General features: G+C 52.2%; 11 protein-coding genes across 11 annotated transcripts; 8 read left to right on the plus strand and 3 right to left on the minus strand.

Annotated features, from left to right (window-relative positions):
• Positions 1–2,739: 2,739 nt before the first annotated feature.
• Positions 2,740–4,389, plus strand: RHO25_007682 (uncharacterized protein; the record flags this gene model as incomplete). The annotated part of the gene is made up of 1 exon (XM_023599863.1): positions 2,740–4,389. One exon carries the CDS (start codon positions 2,740–2,742, stop codon positions 4,387–4,389), a length of 1,650 nt encoding a protein of 549 aa, XP_023449629.1.
• Positions 4,390–5,091: 702 nt separating this feature from the next.
• RHO25_007683 (uncharacterized protein) lies at positions 5,092–6,435 on the plus strand (the record flags this gene model as incomplete). The annotated part of the gene is made up of 1 exon (XM_023599864.1): positions 5,092–6,435. One exon carries the CDS (start codon positions 5,092–5,094, stop codon positions 6,433–6,435), a length of 1,344 nt encoding a protein of 447 aa, XP_023449628.1.
• A 357-nt stretch (positions 6,436–6,792) lies between these two features.
• RHO25_007684 (uncharacterized protein) lies at positions 6,793–7,776 on the minus strand (the record flags this gene model as incomplete). Its single annotated transcript, XM_023599865.1, has 1 exon — positions 6,793–7,776. The coding sequence occupies one exon, from the start codon at positions 7,774–7,776 to the stop codon at positions 6,793–6,795; it is 984 nt and encodes a 327-aa protein (XP_023448802.1).
• A 677-nt stretch (positions 7,777–8,453) lies between these two features.
• On the plus strand, positions 8,454–9,610 carry RHO25_007685 (uncharacterized protein; the record flags this gene model as incomplete). The annotated part of the gene is made up of 2 exons (XM_023599866.1): positions 8,454–8,804; positions 8,864–9,610. The coding sequence occupies 2 exons, from the start codon at positions 8,454–8,456 to the stop codon at positions 9,608–9,610; spliced, it is 1,098 nt and encodes a 365-aa protein (XP_023449627.1).
• Positions 9,611–9,877: 267 nt separating this feature from the next.
• RHO25_007686 (uncharacterized protein) lies at positions 9,878–10,735 on the minus strand (the record flags this gene model as incomplete). Its single annotated transcript, XM_023599867.1, has 3 exons — positions 9,878–9,982; positions 10,045–10,622; positions 10,675–10,735. The coding sequence occupies 3 exons, from the start codon at positions 10,733–10,735 to the stop codon at positions 9,878–9,880; spliced, it is 744 nt and encodes a 247-aa protein (XP_023448801.1).
• Positions 10,736–11,662: 927 nt separating this feature from the next.
• Positions 11,663–12,626, plus strand: RHO25_007687 (uncharacterized protein; the record flags this gene model as incomplete). Its single annotated transcript, XM_023599868.1, has 3 exons — positions 11,663–12,041; positions 12,096–12,333; positions 12,383–12,626. The coding sequence occupies 3 exons, from the start codon at positions 11,663–11,665 to the stop codon at positions 12,624–12,626; spliced, it is 861 nt and encodes a 286-aa protein (XP_023449626.1).
• An 827-nt stretch (positions 12,627–13,453) lies between these two features.
• Positions 13,454–15,114, plus strand: RHO25_007688 (uncharacterized protein; the record flags this gene model as incomplete). The annotated part of the gene is made up of 2 exons (XM_023599869.2): positions 13,454–13,535; positions 13,586–15,114. The coding sequence occupies 2 exons, from the start codon at positions 13,454–13,456 to the stop codon at positions 15,112–15,114; spliced, it is 1,611 nt and encodes a 536-aa protein (XP_023449625.1).
• A 3,540-nt stretch (positions 15,115–18,654) lies between these two features.
• Positions 18,655–19,815, plus strand: RHO25_007689 (uncharacterized protein; the record flags this gene model as incomplete). The annotated part of the gene is made up of 1 exon (XM_023599870.1): positions 18,655–19,815. One exon carries the CDS (start codon positions 18,655–18,657, stop codon positions 19,813–19,815), a length of 1,161 nt encoding a protein of 386 aa, XP_023449624.1.
• Positions 19,816–21,366: 1,551 nt separating this feature from the next.
• On the plus strand, positions 21,367–22,963 carry RHO25_007690 (uncharacterized protein; the record flags this gene model as incomplete). The annotated part of the gene is made up of 3 exons (XM_023599871.2): positions 21,367–22,079; positions 22,137–22,747; positions 22,815–22,963. 3 exons carry the CDS (start codon positions 21,367–21,369, stop codon positions 22,961–22,963), a joined length of 1,473 nt encoding a protein of 490 aa, XP_023449623.1.
• A 360-nt stretch (positions 22,964–23,323) lies between these two features.
• On the minus strand, positions 23,324–25,087 carry RHO25_007691 (uncharacterized protein; the record flags this gene model as incomplete). Its single annotated transcript, XM_023599872.2, has 2 exons — positions 23,324–24,728; positions 24,783–25,087. The coding sequence occupies 2 exons, from the start codon at positions 25,085–25,087 to the stop codon at positions 23,324–23,326; spliced, it is 1,710 nt and encodes a 569-aa protein (XP_023449622.1).
• A 981-nt stretch (positions 25,088–26,068) lies between these two features.
• On the plus strand, positions 26,069–27,791 carry RHO25_007692 (uncharacterized protein; the record flags this gene model as incomplete). The annotated part of the gene is made up of 3 exons (XM_065602970.1): positions 26,069–26,261; positions 26,309–27,138; positions 27,207–27,791. The coding sequence occupies 3 exons, from the start codon at positions 26,069–26,071 to the stop codon at positions 27,789–27,791; spliced, it is 1,608 nt and encodes a 535-aa protein (XP_065459042.1).
• Positions 27,792–27,888: the final 97 nt, after the last annotated feature.

The raw sequence follows: 27,888 nt of genomic DNA on the forward strand, positions 1-27,888 counted from the left end.
TGTGACGATCTATCCGGTGCAGCACCAGTCAAGGCAACCCTCGCAATGAAGCTGATTGCAATTGTCACTCTGCCCATTGACCCACCGCACGAGCCCTTCTCATTCGGCGCGAAATAGCTTCCACCACCTGTCTCCAATTGGGCTATCAAGACGACACGGCAGACAACACGCTCATCGACCCTAGAAGCACTGCGCCTTAGGAATCTCTTCAGCGTTCGCTCATCCTGACAAGCGCCACCAGAGCCCGTCCAGCTATGTCGAAGGCTAAACAACAATCAGAGCTTCAGCTCTTTGGCTGGACCTCAGCCAGATGCTTTTGATCAACGCTCTCGCGGCCAGGTTCGACGCAACTCCGAGGATGCTTCAGCAGCAGTCGATCACAGTCACGATCAACGAGTGACTTGTCTATACGTGCACGCGTAGCTGTATCCCGTCATATCCCGCGCCGTACCGCACGCGCAAGTGCATTTACAGCGAGAGACGCACAAATGTCTCCCCGAGGAAGCTGCAATATGCAGAGATGGTGGGTTGTCACATCGCGTCTCTCCTCGTTCATCGAGGACGCGTGATTCACCTGCAATTCTCGCATGGAAAGGCAAGCTTTCACGTAGCTCAGTATCTGGCAAATGCCTCACTTCCGTTAAAAAGTGATATCAGATTGATCCGAAGACACATGGCGCGTGCCCAGCTCCTGCTATTGCCAAGCACGCCTCGATTGCGGTGAAGGTGTGACTTAACGTATCGCCAGCCGGCCCACGATATCAAATCATCCTAACGAGACGCATTATGCTGTTCCCGCTTGACATCAAGATTGGTGAAACCAGCTCAACAGCAACAATAGTAGAGGGAATGATTTGCAAGAAATACCTTGATCGTGTCTCTTTCATTGCTTCGACCTCAAAGAGGTGCTGAGCTTCGAATCATCACAGCAAATGTAGATTCTTCTTTTCGAGGCACAAGTAGAAACTGTCAGATGAACATCCTTGGTCGTTCCATCATCAGCCAGAATTGTAAAAGAAAACATGTTGTCTTGGCGGTTTGTGATCCATGTTTCCACGCTATTCCGAATAGGGCCGCGCCTTCCTTGACCGCACCCCTTCCATGGTACAGCTGTCTTCTGCAAACTATCAACACATTGGAGGTGCGGCCTCAAAAGTCTTTTGTGTGAGTCTATCGGCACTTTTCACCGACGCCGGCCTCTTCTGAGGGGTCGATCGGAGACGCAGGTATGGGAAAACATGTGTGTCGCTGATGTGGCGGCGGTGACGATGAGGACGTGGAGAGCAGATTGAGAATGAATACTGCTCGCTCAATAGATTCAACAGCCCGCGATCGACGACCTCATAGATAAGAAATGCAATTACGCTCTCACTCACGATGGCCGCCAGATATTTCTCTCTGTCAGCGGTAGAAGCCCCTCCACGGCGAGTCCAGTAGAGGGAAAGCCTTGCAGCGATGGCATTGGAATGTTGGCCCAAGCAATGAAAGAATTAGACATAGGAATTGCACTTCCGGACAGGATACTGAAGTCCTGCCGCCTGGGCTCATCTGGGATGCCAGGCGACAGGTCATTCCTCTCGGGATTGATCATGCCACGAGTATTCGCAAGTCCATGCCCATTATCCGCCGGTACGATCGAGAACGAAGCCGTGAGACACGCTAGACATGATACTACCTCGCAGTGTGTACGTCTTACGCCACCGTCTCTTCTGAAAGCCTACAGATATAGCTTGTCCAATGCTGACCTTACGACTTAGGTTACGAGCTCGCCTTGACAAAGTGCCATGTCCAAGACTCGCCAACCCTGCTGTTCAGCGCTTGATGTGGACGCACTGCTTCGTTAATTGTCCGGAAAAGACTCTTGTTGTTCAAGCTTGCGACAAGAGTGGGTGCTGTTCGACTGTGGTCGATCTGCGCGCGCGGCAGCTTGTTTTCGCTGCAGCTGTATTGTGCTGGCAGACCGCAATACGTGTCGGCAGGGAAGCGAGTGAGCGGGAGGATTTGTGACGGTGGACGTGCAGGATACAGCTTCGGTGAGCACAGCTGAGTTCATGGTATTGTTTCGATTGAATGAAAGGATGTAGAGCGTGGTGTATTCCAGCTGTCTCTTCGTCTTTCACCTTTCTTCGGCTCTCTTCGCGCTTCAAGGTCCTGTCAGCTGACTTGAGCACGATACAGTGTTCTATTGCCATCGTAGAACGTTCCACGCGCTACCCTTGTAGCAAAGCTGCATACAACACGCTCGGCGCAGACTGCAAAGGATGTAGATCGCCAACACGTCGGCTGTGACCATCGAACTCGAATGGTCTCGCAGCCGCGCAGTGCGAGCAATCGAATCTTGCGCAGCGCATGCAGCGTGGCGGAGCCGCTTCGGCGGAGGCTCATCAGGTATGGCGGCGTGCGGCGTGCACGAGGCGGCGGAATGTGTGGGAGCGCATCAGGATCAGGCGGTCAGGGGGGTTGGCGCACTCTTGTCGCGAGTATGACTTCTGTCACGCAGCATCTGGTCGGACTCTGGCGGCCGCAGTCGTTGTGTATTCTGCCGCACTGCGCTCGTGGTCGCGGTCGCTGGCTGCGACAGGTGATTCGCCTGCAGTACCTACGCTGCAGCCGTTGTGCTAGCGCGGTCCTTGGCAGGCGCTTTGACCCCCAGCAGTTATTCGAACATCCGCCTTCTGAACTTGCCAACCACGACACACACTCACTCTTGCTCGTACACAACATCGTTCCACCACCGCCATGGCGCACCTCGCACTTTTCCACGGATGCGCGACGCGCAACTGCACTCGCTGCAGCGCTCAGTTCCTTTCGATTCCTGGTGGCGGCGCTCTCTGCGACCAGTGCCTTCACTTCAACACGACCAACACACAACAGCAATCGTATCAATCGCTCGACGTCTCGGCGCAAGCGCTGCTACTGCCATTGCAGGAATGCATCTGCGGCAACTCCTTCCTCGAGTGGAAGGGCCATCTCGCACATATCGGGCTCTGTCCTGGGTGCACTCGATCCCTGGGCGACGTCGACGCGCATCAGCGAGTTGTTGCTGCCTTCGACCGGTCGTTTCCGCATTACACGCCGCCGGATCAAGAGTGGCTTGTTCTTAACGGATTCAGAGGCCAGGTCACACCAGCGGTGCTGGCGGAGTTCAAACAGAGGGCCTTTGAGTCTCGGCTAGAATTACACCCAGCTTTTCAGCGCCGGCGACATCAGCAGTCGCAGTACACTCAAACACGACCAGTGGGACCTTCGACCCCGAGCGTCAACACTGCGCAGCAGCATTCGAGATCCCACCCCCAGATGTCACCTCCGCAGCCGAACTACCATACCCACGTGACACCGGTCCATACTCCACCTACACACTTCCACTCACCTGCGCACGCAACTCAGACTGACGGAGCGAGACTCGGTCAGTTCCAGTCAGCCACGCGCGGGTCTCACCCGGTTGGCAGCACCCCCTTTCCATCACATTTCCGACCTGCACACCTCGGGGGAAACGCTTCACGTACGCAGTCGCAGTCGCCGTCACCTGCGACCCACGCGACCGTCAATGCTCCGCAAGGTTTGGACGGCAATGGCGCACAACTCGCAGCAGTTCGTGCTCAAAAGCGTCACGAACTTGAGCGCGCTCAACAACCTCGATTCCCCGGCAATGCGAGATCTACTCCGACCGCCGCCTCGTCCAGCGGAATAACCAAGGCCAAGCCTGGGCGACTCATCTGTTCCTTGTGCAAGAAGGACAAACCCATCATCAAGGACAGGAACGACGGAAAACTCTGTACACCTTGCTTCAAAGACTGCCGTCGAGAGGGCGACCAGCTGCGCACCCTTGCTGAACAGGAAAAGCAACAAGAACAGCAAAAGCAGCAAGCACAGCAAGAACAACAAAAGCAGCAAGTCAATCAACTGCAGACACCCAGTTCAGCAGAGCGCGCACCTGCACCTTCTACAAACCGGCCACAAACTCCGGTGCCTACTCAGAGCGTCATCGCCACGCCTAGTACCTCATCCAGTCCGAGCGCAATCCCCTCACAATGCTCGTCCGAATATGCCAGATCGCAACCGCAAACTCCGAACCTTGCACTAAGCGTCGCCATCACCCCCAGCACGACGCCAAGCCTGAGCGAACCGGACCCGCAAGAACAGCAGAGCAGTCGATCACACACTCCGACTCCATCACAGCGCCCAACCAATATGTCGACTGACCCAGCGCAATCCTCGGGCACCACCTTTGATGTCCCGAATACTCAGACTACCATACCTGGGATACCACAAGCAACTGTCGATCTTGCGATAAAAGAGAATATGCTCGACTTGGTAATTGCGGTGCACCGAATGCGAGAGGAGGAAGCTGCAAGGGAATCGAGCGATCAAGGATACACTGTGCAGTAGATCGGTGCAGCGGCGTGCATCGTCAGACATTGGATAAAACCTGGTCCAGGGTCTTATCTTGGGCGTTTTATTGACGACCCAAATACCATATCGAAGGTGAGTGCACATTCATGACTATACGATCCCGCTGCACTCCACGAGATTGCACAATCCAGTATGAGAAGGCTGACATCTTCTCTCAAGCTAGGGGAGGTCCCTCGGAGGAGTCGCTCCGAAGCCATAGCTGTAAAGCAAAAATTTCAGAGCAACCTGGGTCATTCAGCAGCTCCATCAAGGAGTTCCATGCCTCAACAAAAATGGCGCCTCTTGCCCCCAATTGTTGCTGCGCTGTCCCATAGGAGACAGCCCTAAGGAAAATGCCTTTGTTTCTTTTCCCAGGCACGGGGCTATTCACCATGGGTAGAGTGGAATATGGCGCATTAACGAGCTGATATCAACAACACCTTTGTGCAATCACTCAAATAGTACGTTTCACTCGCTTGTACAGTATCATAGGAATTTCACTAGTCGAGCCACTGCCTTCTCGAGCCCAACTTATGCTACATCAATCATACCTTTGACTTTTCCAACAATTTCCAAACAAGTACGAATAGAACAGAAGTGGAGAGACTCCAAGCAACACTACACAGAGATCTCGACTCGAATCGTCTAGGACATTGATCTGAATCAAACACAGGTCGCAGACTCGATTCGCCTCAGACCATGACAATGGCGAACACACGTGGCTTCCAAGACATGGAGGACATGCAAGACATACTAGGCATCAACAACATAAATGAAATGCCCGATGTCACTGCAGACTGGACAGACAAAGATTGGACCGATTTCCACAGCGCGTTCGAAAACACCACGGAACACGACCTCGAACAACTCACCAATCCCATGCGAACCGACAAGACACCTCCCTATCAGCCCTCTGGAAACAACAATTTTCCACAGCATGTGCCATCAGACCAGCTGCCGGAATATTTCCATGGCCTTCCGAATGAGTTCGATCTCTACCAGACACCACAGAATGGGGTAGAGATAGCACATGAAGCACTTCAGAATGCTGTCTACGAGCAGTATCCCTACACAACAGCCGATGCACAAGCATACTGGCCAGTTGCAACAGCATACACCACTCAAACCTTTGGCCCAGGCATCAAGCAGGAGTCTTTCGATAACTCAGATTATGCTGCCATCCCTCCGCTCGGCAACAACGTCCAAACACCTCTCCCTAAATCGACAGCATACCGAGGATTCTGCGCTGACATCGCCGCCGCCCACACTCTCCTCGCCGAAACAGATGCAATGATCCCACTCGGCGTCCAAAACGACGACTGGCAAATCGTCAAAGCTTCAGGAGTACACTACTACGGTGCCCGCCTCTTCGACGCACTCTCAATCCCCGCCACCGAAGTCCCCAAACCAATCGAAAACGATTTCCTCAAGGACTATTGGCGTTCCCATCAAGCCAAACAACTCATCGACATCCAAAACACTATTTTCACGCAACCAGCCAAAGCAGAAGCACAAGTTCTCATCCTCATCGACGAAGTCCTGAAACTTCATGAGTTTGGCGTTCCGGCTTCTGTCGCGGCTTACAAGTCTCTGAAAGAAGGCTACCGACTCGAGGCGAATTTGATAGCTTCTGATCGTTTGGAACTCATCATTGCGAATGCTGCGGCAGACAAGTATATTGCTTGGGACGTTTTGAATGGGAATAATGTTCTCGCTCTGATTCGTTCTCCTGCGATGTATTTGAGTCGGAAGATTAGCAATAGCAAGGTTAATGGGAAGAAGGCGTTGGATAAGACGAATGCTGATCGAGCGATGGGTACGACGCCAGCGACTTCAAAGGCAGGATCGAAGAAGAAGGGAGGAAAGAAGGCACAGGCTGCTGCTGAGAATGCAGCATATCCCACTCCGGATGCGGATTCGCCTGCCACTCAGAGCGTCTTTGGCGGGCCGGCCCCTCGTTTCTCGCTGGGTGGTCGTGGTGAAGGCACGAGAGATTACTCGGCGAGCCAGAATGGGTTTGGCAACGTTTTCGGATATGAGTAGGCGGGTGAGCGGACTGATCGATCTGATTGACAGACAGAATGGCGTTTGGATTGTTGGGCTTATGGGAACGCAGCGGTTGGGCTGCAGGCTGTACATTATGGATTGAGTTTGTCTAGCAGAACTGGCGGGAATCTCCAGTCGCGTGTGCATTGCAGTGCATTGCAGCGCATAGCAAGACTGCAATTGGATAGAGACCTGCATGATTTGTCTCTGAGCTATGGGAAATCTCTGACCCATGTATAGCATCACTGAATGTGACAATGGTCTTTCATCATATCTTCCACTCTCCCTCCTCATTGATCCAACTGTCTTCATGCGAAATATGCGTGGCAATAGACACTTCTGCTCCCTGCTGTGTCATGCAAGAGCTGGTACGAAAGTCCTTAGATTGTCATAGAATGCAGCGATTTGGTGACCCCAAGCTTCCTCTTTTTCGACCCCAGTACCCAAGCTCGCCCACGGACTGATGTGATTATGCCCAGGCATGAAATCTGTAGCTAGTGACTGCCTTGCAAGTTTCGAATCGGCAGCGAGCCATTGCTTGATGAAGTCGTCCCGTGGTATCAGGATCTCGTCTTCAGGATCCAAGTCTCCGTTGAGTACGAGCGTACGAACTCCAGCTTCGATGAAATCGATCTGACCTTCACTCTGCCTTGTTCTCAGCAGTCCCAGCGGAGAATGCGTATCGACCTCGTCACCATAATATGCCTTGTTCACCCCAGCTCTACTCTCGTGTGCGAGTTGGAAATGGAACGGTACGGATAAGAAGACAACACCTCTCAGTCGCAGTATGTCGTCCGAGAGTACTGCTTTCCTCGTGATCGCGAAACTCTCATGTAGCAAGAAAGTAGAAAGATGAACACCGCCGGCCGAATTTCCCATGATGAGCAGATTCAGAGGTTCCGGTCCAAGGTTTGCGGCATTGTCACGTGTCCATTGCACGGCGAGACAAACATCTTCGCCTCCAGATGGGAACTTGGCGTCGTGTGTTCCGACCAGTCTGTAATCTGGAATGACGACTGTGTAGCCATGTTTGAGTGCGAAGAACGAGGCAATGTTGGCATGGCAGAGCTGGTCGGCTACACCTGGTAGAGTTTTGTGGCCCATCGTCAGACCGCCGCCATAGAGGAACATGAGAACTGGTCTTCGGCCATTCTTGATGCTCGCTTTTGGGGCTCTGTAGACATCTAGCTGCTGTCGTTCATGAGAACCATACGAGAATGTTTCGCAAGGCACGGAGCGGATCAATTCGGCGTTCTGGAGCAGGAGTGGTTCGTAGAGCTTGATTGTTGGCTTTACAATGTCGCGAATCGCTGTGCCGAGTGCTGGCAAGTGCTCCATCTCGGGACTGAGAGGTGGGTATATTGTGCTATTGCGGGAGGGGACGATGTGTGCGATCAAAGACGTGATAGATGGAGAAGGAGAGGCGAGACGCCATACTGATGTCTCGGAAGAGCCAACACTGGCGTGAATTCCAGCTGCCACATCCCGAAACCTCGGAGGAAGCAGCTGTTTGGCCTGCGCCTGTGTCTAGTGTGTGCATCAGAGCCGGCAAGACTGATCGGGAGGTGGCATCGTCATTCTTTTCAGCTTCGATGGTGGACCTGCCCTTCATTAGCTCCCATGGACGTTGGGCGAATCTAGCTTCTAGGTCAGTCGACCAAACAAATCCGGACTTCGTACGACATTTCTATCGATGTAGCAGGGTCGGGACTTCGGTCAAATAGAGGTCCCGAACAGCATGGGTCAAACCTTCTCCGCTCACTAGAGCAGACTTAGGGCTTCGGCCGAGGTGCCGGCCTTCTGTGCCGGCGGAGAGTGTGGAGTGTCCACATCACCCGTGCCCTCCATTAGGACTGCTGTAGCGATAGATCAAGATCACCAAGGCACATACTAAAGACACAAGCTTAAGCTCCCCTAGCTCTTCACCTTCCTCGCGTCTGTCTGCTTTCTCTTTCTTCATTATTCTTGCAATTCATCAACAATATAACTACAGAACATATTTACCTCCACTCAGTATGGGAGACACCAATACTGCTCCTCATGTGAACGGCAAAAACAGCAATACATTGACCACAATAGACTTGCCACCCAGCGTCCCGGGTCGACCATACGTTATTTCTTCCCAAGAAGGAGAGATCATTTACATTCCACTTTCGAAATCCGCAACACGACTTCTTGTGACAGGCAAGGAAACCGATAATGCATTCGCTGTCGTTGGCAGCAGTGGGAGTCAAAGTGATCCCATAGGCTTCCATTACCATCGACATACCCATGACGTCTTCTTATGTCTCAAGGGTAAAGTCAATGTCTGGGCGAACGACCAAGCACGTACCATGGAAGCAGGGGATTTCGCCAGTGTACCCCCGGTATGTTTCCGAGCCTCGAATGTATATTTGTAGGATACAGCAGCTGAATGATTCCGCAGGGTACGATTCACCAATACCAGATCCTGGGAGACCATTCTGAAATGGTCGGGTTGATCGTTCCAGGAGGCTGGGAGGAGTTCTTCCGATTCATCGGCGAACCTTACGATGGACCAACATGGCCACTGGACGACCAGAGGAATGTTTTCGAGGTACTGATACCGAAGTTGAAAGCCGCTTCCGAACGATTCGATATGATTCCATGCCCTCAGAATAAGCAGTTTGGACCTTCGCCATGGCAAGATGATGAAAACCAATTACCGGGAAAGCTGGAGCCATATTTTCTAAAGAATGCCACCGGTCCAGCATATCTTGCAGGTGGCACTGTTTGTCGACCTCTTATCACTACTGCGGAGTCCGATGGAAAGTTTGTGATTGGTAGTATCGAAGGCTCGAAGCAACATCGACAGGAAGATATAATCGGTGACAGCCGCCGACTGAAGTTTGCGGATACTCATCATGCTTTCCAGGTTGTTGAGGGCGCGATCGACTTCCATATATCTTCGTCTCAGACCACATCATTACATGCAGGGGAGATCATATATGTTCCGCGAGGGACAGCTTTCAGCTACCACTTTCGCTCCAGATATGCGAAGATGTACTGCTTCGCCAGTGGGAAGGGTGTCGTCGAGCTGTTGTGCAAGATTGGCGAAGCATATGCGGCACCAGTGCCTCCGGAAAAGGCGGCGAATTTGAAGGTAGCAGAGGTACAATCTGTTGCGATCGAGTGCTCGGGCGAGTTCTGCTGATTAGCGTTAGCAAGCACAGAGCAATAATCATAGTAGAATCGAGTTGGCTCAATGTCGTGATACGAGCCTTTCCTGCCATTTTTGTTGTGTTGCCGCTGTAAATCAAATGTACAGGATGAGAATAGGGACAAGCAACAGTAGTCCTAATCCCAGCTTCGAGATAGTCTCCAAGCTGGCCGGAATCGCACTTTCTGGTAGATCAAAGACGATCGGAGCGCTCAAAGCAGTAGCGCACGCTGTCAAAAGCACCATGGTCAAGAACAGTGCTCACCTGGTCAAGCCTCTCGAGGCTAATTTCTTGAAGTGATTTTCCATGTCTTTTGCATCATTGAGTCTAGGAAATGGGACATCTGGTATAGTTTTGTCCAAAGCCTAACGAAGCACATTATCAGCCTGCTGGGCGCTGTAACATTTTTGCCCGCACAGGTACTTACTTTGCAAAGTGGCTCCCAACCCTCTTTGACATCGAAAAAGAAGAGCTGACCTTCCGGTACAGTCTTCTTCAGCTGCTCAATGTGTTTATTCCAGGTTGTAATGAAGGTTTCTCGGTCTTCCATCTCCACGCCGAATTTTGTGTAGAACAAATGGGTCATATGCTCAGCAAGCTTCGGCAGCCAGCGCACACTTGGTACCCACCAGAAGATGAAAGTCGCCAGCTTGGGCTGAGAAAGCTTGATAACCTCCGCTATAGACCTCATCCACGGCTCTTGGTCTCGAACTGTTACGATGACCTTGGCATCCGGACAGAGTTTGAGGAGCTCTGGGTAGAGCACGGAGAGCGGAGGATCTGCCACTGCAACATAGCCATCGAGTGTCTCGTGAAGTGTTTTTGCGACGGATGGCCATGTTGATGAGTTGTAGGGATATTCGGCCGATGCTTTCATCATGGCTTTGATGTGCTTCTCATCGCCGGCACCTTCTGCAGCATATTGGACGCCAGAATGATAGCAAGGCCCATCGAGAAGGATTTCAAGTGCAGCGCAGAATGAGTTCGTGCCTGTCCGTGGCAAGCCTGTCTTAAGTCAAAATGTGTCCCAACAACGACTGCATTCAGTGATGCGAACCGGCTCCAATGACCTGAAGCTTTGCGCCTGGCTTGGGCCCCTTGAAACGGATTGTAGACATGCTGAGAGCAAGTGTTATCCTTTGTTGTCAGCCTAGGTAACCACCTCAGAACTTGTGCCAAAGTTAACATCGAAGGAAGTCTTTCATAAGAAGCTGAAAACCTACAGTTCGGAAGTACGCAGATCGAAGGATCAGCCACAATGCTTAGGGGGGAAGATCTGTCTGAATCAATTCTGCTTCAAAGGGGCTGCTAAAGCTAGCCATGTGATAAACATGCTGACTGTATTAGGCGGTGATCCTCCTAGCTAGCATAATTGCTGCGCTCCAGATGGCAAACATTATTGAGACTGCCAAAGTAAGACTTTCCGCCAGCTCTGCCAATTGGCAGAGCATTGTGTATCCTGTAATTAGTGCTCACCAGGACTCACTCAGTGACCTCGGGCCAGATTCGTATCAACCACGGGCAGGATAGTGGTCAACACTGAACAGTGAGGACGGCGGCCGCGCTGGCCGTTGCCCCTGTGCCCTAAACCGGACATGCTTGTGCGTGAGCCCTTTTGCACACAGAGCCTGGCAGGAAGTGAATGAGGCGATATTCGTACCAGTTCGCATCGTTCAATAACGGAACAGATGGCTGTGCATGCTGAAAGATGTGAAGAGGTGCGGTCTGAGAGAAAACTTCGATCGGTACAAGGGGATGCATGTTTTTGGTACTTTCTACGCTGTCGCCCGCCGTATTCTCAGTCTCCACTTGCCTCTTGCCTCATTGTCTCGGCGCAGCTGCGCCACGCAATGCCTACGCAGCAGGAGCGTTTTGCATATTCCAATGTCTATTTCCTCCAACATCCATCGTGCGAATGTCAACAACCAAAGAGTCTCATGGTCAGCGCACAGAGTTCATAATTCCAAGGTCGGATCCCGGAATCCCTCGTGCTCGTGGTTCGCAGACTGGCCAATCTGTGCCAAGAGCCCCTGCAGAAAGACAACATGGCATCCCGACTTCAATCCTCGTACAGGCAGACGACATCTCCTACATATGTTGAGCGACTGAGCGGTTCCTGGATCCTTCCGACTTCAGCGCTCGCAGCAATACGGGCATTCATAAGCCTCTACGTCTTTGTAGTCCAATTCTTTATCATTGGCTACAGATGCTCCACTGGTAGATGCGATACTGCTGGAAGATCATTCAGCTATTTCACTGGCCTGGGATACTGGGGTCTAGGATTCTACTACGCTTTTGCGGCTGCTCACACCTTTAGCTATTCCTTTCGTGGAAAGCCTTGGCTCAGCAGCTGGCCCGCTTGGCTGAGGTGGCTGCACAGTGTGCTTTATGCCAGCATTACTATTTTCCCATTCATCGTGACAGGTGAGCATAGAAGTTATCTTGCTACATATCATAAATCACTAATATCTGGACCAGCTGTGTACTGGGCTGGTCTGAACGACAAATCTTTCACGACACCATTCCGATCGTGGTCAAACATCTCACAGCACGCTCTAAACTCCGTCTTCGCATTCTCGGAAATTGTACTACCGCGATCTGATCCACATCCTTGGATAAATGTGTTACCGCTGGTGTTCCTAGGCTGCTGCTACATAGGCCTGGCATACCTGACTCATGCTACGCAAGGCTTCTATGTGTACGACTTTTTAGATCCGTAAGTCTACTTCATCAATTACTTCCACTATGTTGCTGACCGATACAAGTAACGAGAACGGGTCCGGATCAGTTGTTGGCTACTGCATTGGTATCCTGGCCGCTTGCGTGATCCTGTTCGTGGTGGTTCGATATGCCCAATGGGCCCGCCGATGGCTCACGGAAGTCAAGTTTGGTCGTGCTGGCCCTCAAACGCATCACGACACCACGCCTCGCCATTTGAAGAAGTCTTCCAGTCTTGAGCATGAGTTAGATCAAGCTGCGTTGTCAGACACAAGGCGCCATGATTTTTAAACCAGGTGCACCGGAATTTCGCTGCGCACAGCATGGAGCCAGGCACTTGGACCATTTGCTTGTTCCTCTCGTTTGACACGCGAAGAGACAACGAGGACATCATCAACATGGAGGGCACTGTGACAAGAAAGCGAACCAAACTGTGTTTATCACGTAGCCGGTGGTCTTCCATAAAGGTGCGCTGCTCACCTTCACCATCTCAAACAGCTGCGAGCCTGCCGGCCGGCTTCCTGTTGGCATTCTGCGATTGAGATCGATCAAGTATCCGAAGCGCCCGCAGCTATATGTTCAAGTCACAAGCTATATCTGCATGTGGCAAACCCCATGCTTTGCCTTCAGCATCGACATCAGCCCTATCTTCCGCGGACTCGAAGGCTCCAATCAGGCTGACTACTGAGGCACGACTTCACGATTCACCTACAACCTGGAATTCCAAATCAATGCCCCACACGAATTGCTGCGCCTGTGAGTGAAGACGCGAGTCCGCACTTGTCCCCCGCAACCCGCCTCACCGCAGTCCTCGTGCACCGACCAGAACAACAATACACACAAGGGTCAATGCGCGTGAAGTTGGAGCATGGCCAATCAGATCGTCCAGGTCGAGGTGAACAACATCTTCCGAAGTCCGTGTCTATCCATTTTGGGCAGGAAGAGGCCATGATTTCGCATGTGTAAGGTGTGCATGTGCATCGCAATGGAAGGCTTCGCGCATAGGATTTGAACTTCAATCTCTGCGAGCAACTTCTTCTTCTTTGCCAACATCCGCCACCTCTTGGGCATACTAGATACTGGACACAACTCCCTGAAGTCGGTGGTAAACAGTATCGATGGCCGCCTCTGATCAGCTGCCCGAGCGCGATACATACAATGCTCGTAGCGCACCTCACCCGGAGCCTCCTGCATTTGCAGGCAAGTTTGTCCCTTACAAGTACTTTTGACCACAGCTAAGACCATAACAGACACGGCTCCGCACGGGCAACTCCCGACAAGCATGCAAAACCATGCACCTGCGACGCCATACTTCTATACGCAGTCAGCCACACCTTCACACAGCTTCCATACGCCAGTCAGCCAAGACTACGGGCAGAATTTCCAGTATCGAACATTCGTGGGCCCAGATGTGCCATTTCAGTGGTACACAGAGAGTGTCGGGATGAATCAAAGTGCATGGCAGGCACAAGGACCTGAATGCACAACGACTCCCTTCGATTTCTCTGCTCCGATCGCGCCTGCAGCAGCTGGAGTGAGCGACACATACTCTTACAGAACCACGGCCGAGCAGCTACGTGGAAACCGTCCTGGCACTTTTGACCGAATGGCTTTCGCTCAAGTGCCTGGTGAGCTCGACCAAAATCCTGCAGCGCCTGGGCAGCACATAGGTCATCCTCTCGCTGCTGGTCCGAGCCAATACGACGCTTGGCCCTCCCAACCTATGTGGCCGTCCACTCCCTCAACACCGCAGAATCATATGGACACCTCTGTCCCCGGCTCATCCCACACGCGTCCGGGCACCTCCGGGCGGCGCAAAACGAGGCAACCTGTCGCACGCCCGGCGCCGCTTGTTACACCCAGTCCACTTCGCTCCAAACGCTCTCAGGCAAGCCAAGACAGCATGGTTAGGAGAGTGGCTCCCAAGTCACGATTGCGGGGAGCTAAGAACATGAGCAAGCTAGTCACTCATCTGGGCTCTGCAGATGCGCATGCCCTGATCGATGCCAAGAAGTCGATCGCAATCGCTGCCGATAAGCGATACGTGGACCAGTTCCAGAGCAAGCAAGAGGCTTTGGATCATCTGAGCCGAATCACTGGTAACCTCCAGTATCACCAGCTTTCCGCTCAAGTTCAGATCAAGACAGGCGATATAGATTCCCAGAGCCGCCGTGCGATTCGACAATACTTCCTCGACGCCATTCGCGAGGCGCCAGATCGCAATGAGCTCCCTCATTATTTCGCGGACGAACATGAGAAACAGAATTACGTGCGCAAAAACCATGAGCAATATCAGCAATGTCTACAAAAACTGGAGAATCTCACAGACAGCAGCGCCTGTGTCTTTCTGCTCTTGCAGGTGCTCATTGACGTCTACGACGAAGATAAAGGCATTCCCAAAAGCGATCTCGACTCGGGTTTGCGAACTTCTCGTGGAAATCACAAACTGGAGATAGACATAACCTTCTACCAGAAAGTTGCCTTGATTGGTGACATTCTCAAGAAGTACAAGTGGGTAGGCAAGGATGTGTTGAACAACAACAACATCCTTCTCATTGTGGTTGCCACAGAGACTTTTCTCAGAACTAAACTCAACAATTGCGACAGCAATGCCACCCGCCAAGATTGGAAGGACGAGGAGATGGAGAGCAAGGGCGTGACTAAGCCGAAGCTGAAGGCGAAGACTGTCAGACCTTCTGGTTCACACAACCCCAACGCGACTCTGCCCGTATCGCAAGATGGTCCTGCCTCTGGTCTGAGCACCATACCCAGTGTCTAGGAAGCATCTGGTCGCCCGGATGCTCAGACTACATCAGGCGCTTCCAATCTGCATTCTGACACACGAGCAACCACGGCTTCCGCCTTGCAGCCTCTCATGAACGACCTCTCTTACAACCACAGCCATTCAAGCGAGGCGACTGTACCTCAACCATTGAACGAAGGCAGCGTCCACTCGAACGCGTCGCACCTTGCAGACGGTTACCTCTGCATGAACTGCTTCGATCTAGGCTGCCAGTTATGCGGTGCCTTCTGATCGTCAACAAGTCAGCACCGAAGAGCGAAAGGAACATCGGCAGGCCATTCTGATACTTTCAGAATTTTCGCCACGCTCAACCACGCCCGCCGCGCTGTTGGTACGACCCGACTCGACACACTCACAATCTCATCGAGATAGACCTTAGCGATAGAGAAAATTTTCTAAAGGTTCCCGAGAATGAATCATAATTGAGGCAAAGCAGGCAGCAAACATACATCATACAAGGAGCGATACATCAAAGCTTCCTGGTGAGGACTTTCGTTTGAGCGGCTATGAATTCGATTGCGTTTTTAAAAATTGGCACCATGTACAAATAATTGCCTTTTGCGCTTGCTGACTTCCACTTACAAAAGGCTCCGAACGAACGCACACGCATCAGACACGACCGAGTACTCATGCGACTTCCATCTAACCTATATCTCAAGACTCCTCTGGAACGTATAATGCGCCAACATCACTGAGGTCCACAGCCTCCTTTATAGCATATCCATACCATCGATCCGGCCTTCTATTCGGCCACAGAATCCTTTGCGCCACAGATTTCGTGGCATACCTTGCACCAGATTTTGTGCAATACCAATTATCCCAACGCAGCATTCAGCATCCAACCGGCTGCCAACGCGTCGACTGGAGTTTCATCAGACCCAGATTCGACAACGCCACCAAGAGTCACCAAACGCAAGAAGGGTGGCGAGAGAGCCGCGAGAAATCCAGCGCCGCCATGAAAGGCCAAAGGCAAGAAGGACTTCTATGTCTTGACCAGCCACACATGGGCGAGGCACAAGCAACAAACATGATCGAGGGCCGTTCATGAGAACGACAGAACTTGCTTCTTAGAACTTCAAGTACAACGAGAACTTCCAAGGCACAACTTTGGACGTTGCAACAAAGATGTCTCGACACGGCCACCCGCCTCGACCCTCGATGGGCACAACAGACACTGACGACTCTTTCGAGTCTGCGTCAGCAGAGAATTTTGCTGCTGCCGCGATCATGATGTTTCAACGACCAACGCCTTCCGCTCCTGCGCCCAGGGCGTCTGATCAATATCCAACAACCAATCTAGGCCACACTTACGTGCCTCACACGCAGTGCAACAGACAGTACACCACGCAAAATCCTCTCGCCAGCTTTTACGTGGTTTTCACCTGTTGATTGCAAATGTTGTTTCGCTTACATTCTAAAGTCCTCTTCTTACAGCAGCAACGTGTCGCAGCCTCTCAACACCTTCGATCCTTTCCATACGGCCACGACATCATCAGGAATTCTGCCACACACAGTCCACCAAGGACAAAGTCAGTCGCTGAGATGGGACCAGACAGCGCAAGGAGACTTCCAAGGACAGCATGTGCTGGAGCGCATGCAAGCACAGCCGGCTAGTTCGCAACAGCCAAGCCTAGCTTCAATCGTCCACACTTATGCTCGGGTGCCTGGTGGTGGTTATCCCAACCCTGCCTATGCTCAGCAACTACCCGAAAGGCAAACTTATACTGCCAATTACTGTCAGCAGTTCCGAGAGCCTTCTAACCCAGCCGATCAAAGCTGGCTCACACCTCAGACATTTGACAATACCATACCGACTCGTTCGACACTCAACACGACGATTCGTCCCCGCAACTGCCGACTCGGCGGTCTACACGTACCTCCAACAGCATCAAGCACACACAATTTTCGCCACTGGCGCAAGCATTTATGCCAACCAAAGTGGTAAAGCGCAGAACCAACGAGGATCGCGTTACAAGGAAGCCAGTGCCTCCTCGCAAGTGCAAAATCGTGAAGGATGTGAACTCTCTGGCCAGTTTCGTGGATGACCGAGACGTGTTGGCTCTCATCCAGCGTTCCGCAGCACAGCGGAGCCAAATGAGAGGTGGACGCTCCTGCAGCTCGATCGTTCACTGGAATTTGCATCCAATTAAACGGTACCCAACCTGCAGACAGTTAATTCTGCACGGACTGCTTTGATTTGGGGTGCCAGTCATGCGGTGCCTTCTGACTGCACACAGATCAGTGCCCAGGAGCGAGAGTGGGGTTGGTAGGCCGTTCTATTACAACTCGGAGTTTCTGGCACGACCAAGCAGGTCCACTGCAGCTGGTTCAAGACGCCGATGGCGCAATCGAGAGGGACTCTAGCAATGCCTAGCATGAGGCAAAGCAGGAAGCAAGCGTGAGCAATATAAAGAATTGCTACATACATATGCCGTGAAGAGTAGTATCAGATTAGCGGCGACAAAATCCACCGCATGCTCATATAGACTTGAACACATTCTGCGCTCGCTGACGACTAGATATAATAGACTAGCACCAGCACACGATCAAGAGCCGTGGCCAAGAATTCGATTGGCAGTGAGCAATATCCCAGGATCTGGACCTACGTATAATTTGACAGCATTAATGACCCGAGCAATACTTCACAAGATTCTTCAAGCCTGTCAGTGAAGGAGCGAGAAGATGCTCGTTCACCACACTTCACGCGCGCGTCCGTGTCCTGGGATCTGGCCCATCAGAGCACTCAATCGAGTGAACGGTTTTCAAAGTTTGCGCTTGTCCTGTTCAGGTCAGGTCGAGTGAATACGCCGCTGCACGGACTTGACAAACAAGCCTTGGTCAGAGGTCTTCGACTGCAACTTCTTACTCAATTGTCTCAATACCAGCAAACCAAGTCGACAGATAAAGGTGGTACCAGGCCTTGCGCAGTCGACCAACAACTTTTCCCTTCATCACAGAACGACGGTACCGGGCTTCGTGTTATCAACCAACATCTTCCTCATTCGCCACAAAACAGCACAATGTCCGCGAACTCGAGTCGCGGGCTCTCGCGCTCGCCACATCGTCAACGAGGGTCACGCGAATATGACCCGACGGCTCAGTCTTTCGTGCCTGCGACGCCGCAACAGGCACATGCCCAACGCTATCAAGCACCACATGGGTTTCACAACTCGCTGTCAGCACCTCTTCACCCACACGCCCACTTCCCTGCCCCCGGAAATTATGCCTCGAGCTTTCAGCCGGTAATTATCTCTGCCACCTGTCTCTGTAACCTGCTCAACTGACAAATGGTAGATGAATGGCTATCACCACTTGCAAGCAGGTGGAGGCGCTTTTTTTCCAAGTTATGCAACTCTCATACCCTTGAATGCCTATCAGCCCTTCAATCAACCTTTTTCCATGGCAAGCGTGCCCGCCCCGCCATCGCGCATGCAGACACTGCAGCAGGACTACCGGCAATTACGCTAGGCAGACCCGCGTCGTCAACGAGAGATGTTAGGTCACGGCAGCGCCTCAATGGAATCTAGCACCTTTCAGCGAACGTTCCCAGCCCACAATGAGACATACGGTCCAAGACTACAAATACGTCGAGGCATAGCTCCAGCACCGATAAGTTTCACTGGCAGAAATCAGGCTTCGCAAGGTCCAGGGACTAGAGCCGAAGCCAGTGCTCCGAAGACGCCCAACTCGGTCCAACGGGGAGCCAGTTCTTCGCATGGTACCGCTACATCTCCATCTGATCAAGATAGTCCACAGTCACCTCAGGGTGGCAAGCGCAAGATGGGCGGCAAGCGAGTCGCACGAAATCCAGCGCGACCACGCAAGGTTAAAGGCAAGCAGGATTTCGATGCCATGACGGAGCACATGACGGATGAAGACTCTACCAATTTGATTGGCCTTCGTTCTGGTGTCCAGCCTCATGGGGCTCCGCTTTACCAGGATACCTTCAGGGGCAAACAAGCTGCCATTGATCACTTGCTGCGTACCGGCACCACGATCGAGTACTGGTGTCTACCACAGCGCCTACTCATCAAAGAGGCTGACCTCCCTGCTGCCGCACGTCTGACACTACAGCAACTCACTCTGGAGGCGGCATCAGAGGCACCGCGGGTGGACCTTGTTCCTGCATTCGCAGTGAGTGCGAAAGACAAGCAGAGCTTCATTGACAAAAACCAGTACCAATACGACATCGTGCGCAAGCAGCTCAGCGACGCGCGGGATAGCAGTGCTTGCGTTTGTATCCTGATTGCAACCATATTCGATCTTCATGATGAGGACAAAGGCATTCCTATCAACGATCTGGATCTGTCTGACCAATTGCAATCGGACATTGACGCCAAAACGCTGGTATCTGCCAACTTGACCACCAAGAAAGGCAAATACCCTCTGGAGCTCGATCTCACCTTGCTGCAGCGCACAACATTGATCATCGACATTGTGAAGAAGTTCAAATGGGTCGCCAAGGATGTCCTACAGAACACCAACATTCTCGATCTCGTGGTAGCTCCGCGCCACTATCTAGCAACGAAGCTGCACAATGTCAACACTGCGAAGACGCGCCAGGAACGCTGGAATGAGGATCAAGTGCGTCGCGGCACCAAGAAGCCGAAGAAGAATGGCAACACGCAACCGGACGCTGGCAGAAATCTACCTAGCCCATCGCCACAAGCACCATAGGACGGGCTTGTGAATGCCGGGCGACAGCAGATGATGCCACTTGCTACGATGAATCAAAACGCACAAACCACGCAACCTACCAACGATGGCCGTTCCGGCTTCCTTGATCTACCCACGCAAGGCACTGGCGGTGCTCCTCCCAACATTCTTTCTCCTATCACGCAAAGCAACGACGATGGCCTTTTCAACTTCCCCGGCCTTCCCATGGAAAGAACTCACGATAACTTCTCCGGCATCCCACTAGATGGCGTGACTGACCCGTGGCCCACCTACGAGACTGGCGAGTTCCTTCAGTCCGAACAGTCGTCCGACCCAAGCCTGTTTCCAAACGGCTCGTTCTTTTCTTAGACTGCGTGCGAGACTCTATCTGCATCAAAGCTGGTGTTCTTAGCCAGGCTGATGGAGGCATTGAAGTTTCGTTGATTATGAGTGGCGATTTGAGTATGATATTGAAGCCTGAAAACCAACCAAAAAAAAATCCCATACCGTATGGGGTGAGCAACGCAGCAAAGCGAAGATTGAAAGTCGAGCACAGGCTGCTCAGATTTCTGCACCAGCGAGGTAGCCCCAGGCCTCGAGTTTGCGAGAAGTCTCTGCGTTGTCGTTATCCTTCGCAGAATAGCTAGTTCCACGCATTAATGACACAAGATTGCTCTTGCTTTGGTACCACAGTTTCAAGATAATCTCGCACTATAGCAATCAGGTCAGAACATTTGCTAACCCATGTTTAGCGCAGGTATGTGATCCCGTTTGAACTGTTTGCTCGTGCGAATCTCGGTAGTCGTTCAACGCAGCTGCGAGATCGTAACTGTGATGCCCTTCATATGACACATCTGAGATACACGATTGCCTGGATGTCAGTACAGCGAGTATATCACAATGTGGGCTGTGCACAGTGTCAGTTAAACGCTAGGATGATCCTCTGGCTGTTGGTCATGGAGATAAATTAAGTGTCTCTCTGCTTACAGCAGGAATCCTCCAACGGCAGTCGGCCTGTCTAAGACATCAGCTTACCATCTCATTTCTTTGTCTCTATTTATCGATGATGTCCAGCCTCGGAGCAGCCACCGCGAGTCAGCAATCGCATGGCAAAGAAGTGGATCGGCTTCGGCTGCAGCGTCGCCGAATTGCGCTTCTTGGAAATGGTGCCACAATAAGCTAGAAGGCTCGTCATCGCACAAACAATCCCAGACTTCACCTTCGTACAGACAAACGTCCCTTTGTGCAAACCAACCAGCAAATTCTCCCCCCACAAAGGCAAACGCGCGCCATCGAAGATGTCATTGCCGACGGATCAGCGCAGCCGTAACACTTGGCAAGTCTTGGTATGCAGCAAAAGAAGGCGCGCCAGGAGCCGCTGCACTGAGCGACGCGCGGTAGGTGGCGGCGAGTCGTACAGCCATTTGCTCTCATAATAATCATCGACCTCTTTTCATTGACACTTAACTTCTGCATCTCGACGCCACTCCAGGTTTCGTCGAGTGTCCGCATTTCTTTTCGTATTTCTTCGGAGGCTCCGTTGAGCGTTGTTGTTTGGGATCGTCCTTGGCCATGAAATTCTCCACAGCAACCGCGGCCGGATTGGCGGCCGGGACATTGGGAGTGGAAGCGCTGCAGTTTGCGCAACGTTCGGGAACAGGGGCGCGCGTGGTACACCAGCAGATTCGAAGAAAACATGTCGAAGACCCAGTGGCCAGAGACCGGAGACGATGGCTCGCGAAACGACAATCTGGCACGCTCAATGTTCCGCTCACGAATCAAGTCCTGCTTTATTACATGAACATCACAGTCGGGAACAACGAACAGCAATTCGAAGTTCACCTGGACACCGGCAGCTCGGATCTATGGCTCAACACGGGCGAGAGTCGATATTGCTCGTCTGTCCAGAATCCATGTGTTACAGGAACATACGATGCGAATAGTTCCTCGACCTACTCTTATGTCAACTCCGAGTTCGAAATCGGATACGTGGATGGAACTGGGTCGCAGGGAGACTACGTCACTGACACAGTGCGTTTTGCTGGCGCGGAACTGGAGGACCAGCAATTCGGCATTGGATATCTTTCATCTACGCCAGATGGTATCATGGGAATTGGCTATGGAAGGAATGTCGCCTCAGCGACTGCTCGTGGAGGTGTTTACAGCAATGTCCCGCAAAGCTTAGTGAATTCTGGTCGGATCAGCACGTTGGCGTACAGCATGTGGCTGAACGATCTCGATGCCGCTGAAGGGGATCTGCTGTTTGGAGGCGTCAACACAGAGAAGTAAGTATTGCTGGTCATGCTTCGCTGAGCGCAAACTGACCAAGTGTCGTTTATCAGGTACCAAGGAGAGCTTGAGACTATCCCAATCGTCCCGTACGAAGATGGCTCGTATCGACAGGTCACCATTCCTCTCCGAGGAGTCGGCAGGAACGGCGAAGATGCGTCTATTCAAAGTCTGGACAACCTGGAAGTGCATCTCGACTCTGGCGCAAGCTTGACATACCTACCCGATACTCTTGTTAGGAGGATCTACAATGCCGTTGGCGCGCAATACAGCAGTGTCGAGGGAGTTCCTTTCATCGACTGCGACCGCGCGGACGATCGTGAGACGCTGGACTTCAAATTCACCGACCAAAAGACAATCCAAGTTCCCATGAACGAGATGGTGATAAGATATCCACGAAACGTTTGTGTCTTCGGTATCCTTCCGTCTGGTGACTCATCGTTCGAGGAATCTTACTACATCTTGGGAGATACATTTCTTCGCTCAGCATACGTGGTGTACGACCTGGCAAGGAACGAAATCAGTCTCGCGCAGACAGTTTTCAACTCGACGGACGACAATATTGTCGAGCTTACGAACAACACCGAGGTGCCATCCGAGGCTGGCAACGGGGGAGAGACTATTGCAGCGACTGCAGTCGGCGCCTCGAATACCGGCAGCCCAGGTGAGTGATTGCGTTGATGTGTTTTGCTGGTGCGTTTTGTTCGACTTTGCTTACCACGGTCCACTAGGACCGTTGCTGAGCTCCACGACACGACCAAGCGCTAACCCATCTCCCACAGGAGGAGACAATGAGTCGTCTGCCGTGAGCACAGCAGCTCTGAGCGGCTCGATGTTGGCATTGCTTGCTGGCACTGTCGGCGGCATATTGCTTGTTTAGATGACTGTCTCGTAGTCTTACGCGAAATGAAAACCGCTTGAAAGCAACATGCTTCGACTTCTCATGTACGCCCTTGCTCGCAAGGAATTGAAGTGATCGCTGCTAGGCATTGAGACAATACATCAATCCCTGCTGCGTGGTTTCCAGGACATCGAGCTTTACTAACTTTCAGCATTTTGACGCTTCCTGGGCTGTAGTACCATGCTTCTGAGCGACGAAGTGTGCAGTAAGCAGAAGACGTGAAGTCGAAATACCCATGCCTTGTCAAAGTCCAAGCTCGAAGATGCTGGTCTATCTCTATCGACACCATTTTTCCGTTTTAACCGCAAAGCCGGAGTGCACTCCGCGACGCGCCAAGTCTCACTTCCGCTCCTCCTTCCACTTCTTGCCCTCCTCTTTCAACTGTTTATCATCAGGTCTATCAAGTTCAACTTGCGGCATCAACACGAAGCACAAGACAAAAGCGAGCGCCGCTAATGATGCGCCGATCAAGAAAATGATGCGAAAGCCTTGCCTGTAGGCTGGAATGATGACTTCGCGAACCCGATTCGCGTCCAAATGTTGGCGATCATTCAGATACGCCTGCGGGCTTTTCAACAATGCCGTGGTATCTTGCTCGTCAAGGTTGAGAGAGCGCACGCCTGATGCGACCAGGTTGTTCAAGATTGTGCCTGCGACTGCCAGTCCGATTGTTCCACCAAAATTCCTGGCAAAGTTGCGGAAAGATGTCACAATGGCCATATCTTTGCGGGACACGCCGGCTTGGACTGCAATCAATGCTGGCTGTAGAGTGTTGCCACAACCAATACCTGTCAGGATGGCGTAGCCGATCTGCTTTCCCAGACCATCATTCTCATCAAGCGTGGAGTAGAGACCTAGCCCGACAGCCCAACACGCCCAACCGAAGAGAATGGCTTCCCGGTAACGGCCTGTCCAATGCACAACTAGACCTGACACGGTACTAGCTGCTGTCTGAAACAGTGTGATCGGCAGCAGGAGCGATGCAGAACGCACTGCGGAATAGTTGTAGACCAGCTGATAGAAAGACGGAATGTAGTACATTTGGACCAGGAAGTTCCATCCGTTGATGGCCATGGTGAGGCAGGCGCCATTCACAATCCGGCGCTTGAAGACATGAAGCGGCACCAGAGGGTAGCGTGGACCTTTCCATTGCCAGAGCACAAAAGCAGCCGATGTGCAGAATCCCACGACCAGAGGAGCGATCACGGCTGCAGAATTCCAGGCGTACTGAGAGCCGGCCCATGTCAAGCCCAGGACTAGCACCACGGTGCCACCGAGTGCGAGGAAAGCTCCGAAGAAATCGATGGCTTTGAGCTTCAATCTCCAATCGCCTTCCACTTTCTTGAGCGGCATCAAGAACATGGCACACAGTGTCGTGATGGCAGTCAACGGAAGGTTGAGTCTGAAAATCCATCGCCATCCTTGTCTGCCGGTTTCTGCCAAAGCTCCGCCGACGATTGGACCTATTCCGTGGGCCAAAGCAACGACGGATCCGAGGATGCCTTGGTACTTGCCTCTTTCTCTCAACGGCACGACATCAGAGACGATCATCTGAGCGACTGTCATCATTCCGCCACCAGCAATACCGGTCAATGCACGGAATACGATCAGCTGAATCGAAGTCTGTGCCAGAGATGCGCCGAGAGATCCAATGAAGAAGATGAAGAGGCCGATATACAATATGACCTTCCTTGACCAGATGTCTGAGAGTCTTCCATAGAGGAGCTGGAAGCATGTTGATGTCCTGGAACAATGTCAGCGTTGCATTCGAGGAGCGCTGTCCCTGAGAAGTACTGACACAAAGTAGGCTCCTGCTATCCACGCCTGCTCGTCGCCGGCGTTCAATGCATTGCTCACAATGGTCAAACTGGCTGCGAGCGTTGTTTGATCCATAAGAGCCAGGAAATCTACGCTTGCTGCTGCCAGAAATATTGTGATGATGGTGCTGACCGGGACATAGTGAGTCTGTTCGTTGAATTCATGCTTCGCGTTTTTCGGCTTCTCGTCTGTACTGTCGATATCGCTGGTGGATGCTGATTTTGAATCTACCACCTGAGCTGTCTGAGCTTCTGGTCCTGCTTCTACTCGCACATCTTTGTCCATGTCTGGGATGTTCCTGGTTGTCGAGCCACGTGGAGTTCTCGAGGTTATGTGAGGGACAACGAACCATGAGTGGGATGGCAGAAGGTTAGAAACGGATATTCTGACAACTCAAAATGAGGCAATGCCTCCCACGCTGACTAGGAAATAGTCTCTTTCTACTAGTGGCATGGCACGGCGAAAGCCTCGCTCGTCGATGAATGCAGATCACCGCCACTTTTACCCTCGGTCAAGACCGGCCACACTTGTCGTAAACGCGCACATGCGGAACCACGAACGACGTCTCACGATGACCCACTTACGTCTACCTTTGGACCCCACGCTGTTATATGGCGTGCCTGGCTAGAGGAGAAATGCGAGGGTTCGTCCCCCCATGCAGGGTAAAGCCGCTGATCACATACCACTTATGGCGCTAGTTTCAGCGCATACTTGCTCATCAAGGTCTTACAGCCCAGCTTCGCCAATGCGCAGTCGAACATCACACCTTGCTGAACTGTGCAATTTATTGACACAACGCCGAAGCCGCTTGCGTTTGCCAATGCTCCAGCCGCATGTTCATGCACCTATCGCACGCGACTCCATTGTTGTAGGAAGGTGCCATGATGATCATTGAAAAAAGTCCAGCTTGACAGGTTGTTATTACTGAACGGCAATACCTTGATGATCGAACCGTTCGGCGACAGAAACAACGATGCGCCAACTCGCTCGCCAATCCTAGGCGTACCTGCGACGGTGTCGCCACTAGATGGTAGTATCTGTTACTGGCAGCTGTCATGTGGGAGGACATCTCCCACATGTTTAGGCTACGACAAGCTTAGGCTTGCCGGACTTGGAAGGTAGGTGCCCCCATCCTTTTCTCGCGTATTACTGTTCCTGTGCTGCCAAGCAGGGCCTTTATAATATCTCAGCCACCAGCCATTGCTCCGAAGGCATTCGCATTCTCTCTCACTCGATCTTTGCCGTGCCACTGCACTGTCGTCTATCATGGCCACGGACAATATCACGAATGTCTACACTGGACCAGACTCACTGAAACACTACTTCGACCCGGATCATGCTCCACCACTTCCTCTCGTCGAGCTCCCAGCACATCTCAACCCGTACTACGGAGATGGTGTCCGGATATACGCCAAGATGATGTCTTGTCATCCAGCCAACAACGTCAAATGCATGCCAGGTGAGCATCGTAGCACCTAGTCAAACAGCTTCTACTGACGCAGTCAGCAATGAACCTTCTGTCAAAAGAAGTCGTGCCAAACAAAACCAAGACGATCGTCGAATACAGCAGTGGCTCCACAGTCATTTCGATGTCAATGGTAGCACGAGTCTTCCACAATATCAACGACACCCACGCCTATCTCAGCAACAAGACGAGTGAAGCGAAGCTGCGACTGATGCAGTTCTTCGGTTTGAAGCTGACACTCTTCGGCGGACCGTCACAGCCTGAGCCGACAGACGAACGAGGCGGGATTCAGAGCGCACGGATGCAGTCGCAGCAGTCGGAGTCGATCATCAACCCCAATCAGTATGAGAATGATGGTAACTGGCAATCACACGTACGATGGACAGGACCACAAATCCTTCGACAACTTCCGGAAATAACCCTCATTTGTGCTGGTATGGGGACTTCGGGCACGATGACTGGTCTGGGGACGTACTTCAAGCAAGCGAAGCCCTCTGTCTTCCGCCTCGGCGTTGTGACTGCGGCTGGCGATCGTGTTCCTGGACCTCGATCATATGCACTTCTGGCACCAGTCGAATTCCCTTGGAAAGAAGCCATTGATCACGTCGAGCATGTCGGTTCGCACGATTCATTCGCTCTGTCGCTTGAGCTCTGCAGAAATGGATTACTCTGTGGCCCATCATCTGGTTTCAACCTCAAAGGCCTTTTCAATCTCCTCGAAAAGCGTAAAGCGGATGGCACGTTGAGCGACCTACGAGCGGAAGACGGCCTCGTACACAGCGTCTTCCTCTGCTGCGATCTTCCATACCAATACATGCAAGAATACTTCGACAAACTCGGTCCACAGAGTTTTCCGCCCATCACAAACGAAGTAAGTCCCACCTCTTCCCTACCTATCCCATCCCAAAAAGAACCCCAACTAACCACCCTCCCTCCCAGCACCTCACAAAAGTCGACCTCTACCGCTACGACGAAGCCTGGGAACTCCCCCCCACCACAGCCCTAATAACTCCCCTCTCAAACCCCTCCACCCTAATAATCGACTTCCGCCGCCAATCCGACTACCTAACCTTCCACCTCCCCACCCCACCCTCCCTCAACATCCCCCTCCGAACTCTCTCCCCCACCTCCCCAAGCCCCTTCTTCACCCCGGACCTCCTATCGACCCAATGGCGCGAACTCGAATCTTTATTCTCAGAATCATATCTCCAATCACAATTCCAAAATCGAAAGATTCTCTGTCTTTGCTATGATGGAGATACGGCGAGAGTGGCGACTAGTGTTTTGCGAGCAAAGGGGTTCGAAGCGGAGAGTGTGAAGGGTGGGCATAGAGCTCTTGAGAAAACACAAGAGTTTCAGAAAATGTATGAGGAGGAGCAGAAGGGGAAAGAGGTTGCGAGGCAAGATAGGCAGAGGAAAGCGGATTCGGTGATTGATGGGAAAAGTGAACGGTCTTCTGCTTCGTCTTCGGCGGCGGTGAGCGATGAGAGTGAGTCTGAGGGGGAGAAGAAGGACGGAGAATGATACTGAGAGGGAAAAATTATTCTTTTCTGTCAATATATCTTTTTTTGCGTTGTCGATGCGAGATAGATTGCACCGTCGCCGGACGTTCGGCATTGGG

The sequence above is a fragment of the Cercospora beticola genome, chromosome 5 (assembly GCF_033473495.1).
Source record: "Cercospora beticola chromosome 5, complete sequence".
Classification (NCBI taxonomy): Eukaryota; Fungi; Ascomycota; class Dothideomycetes; order Mycosphaerellales; family Mycosphaerellaceae; genus Cercospora; species Cercospora beticola.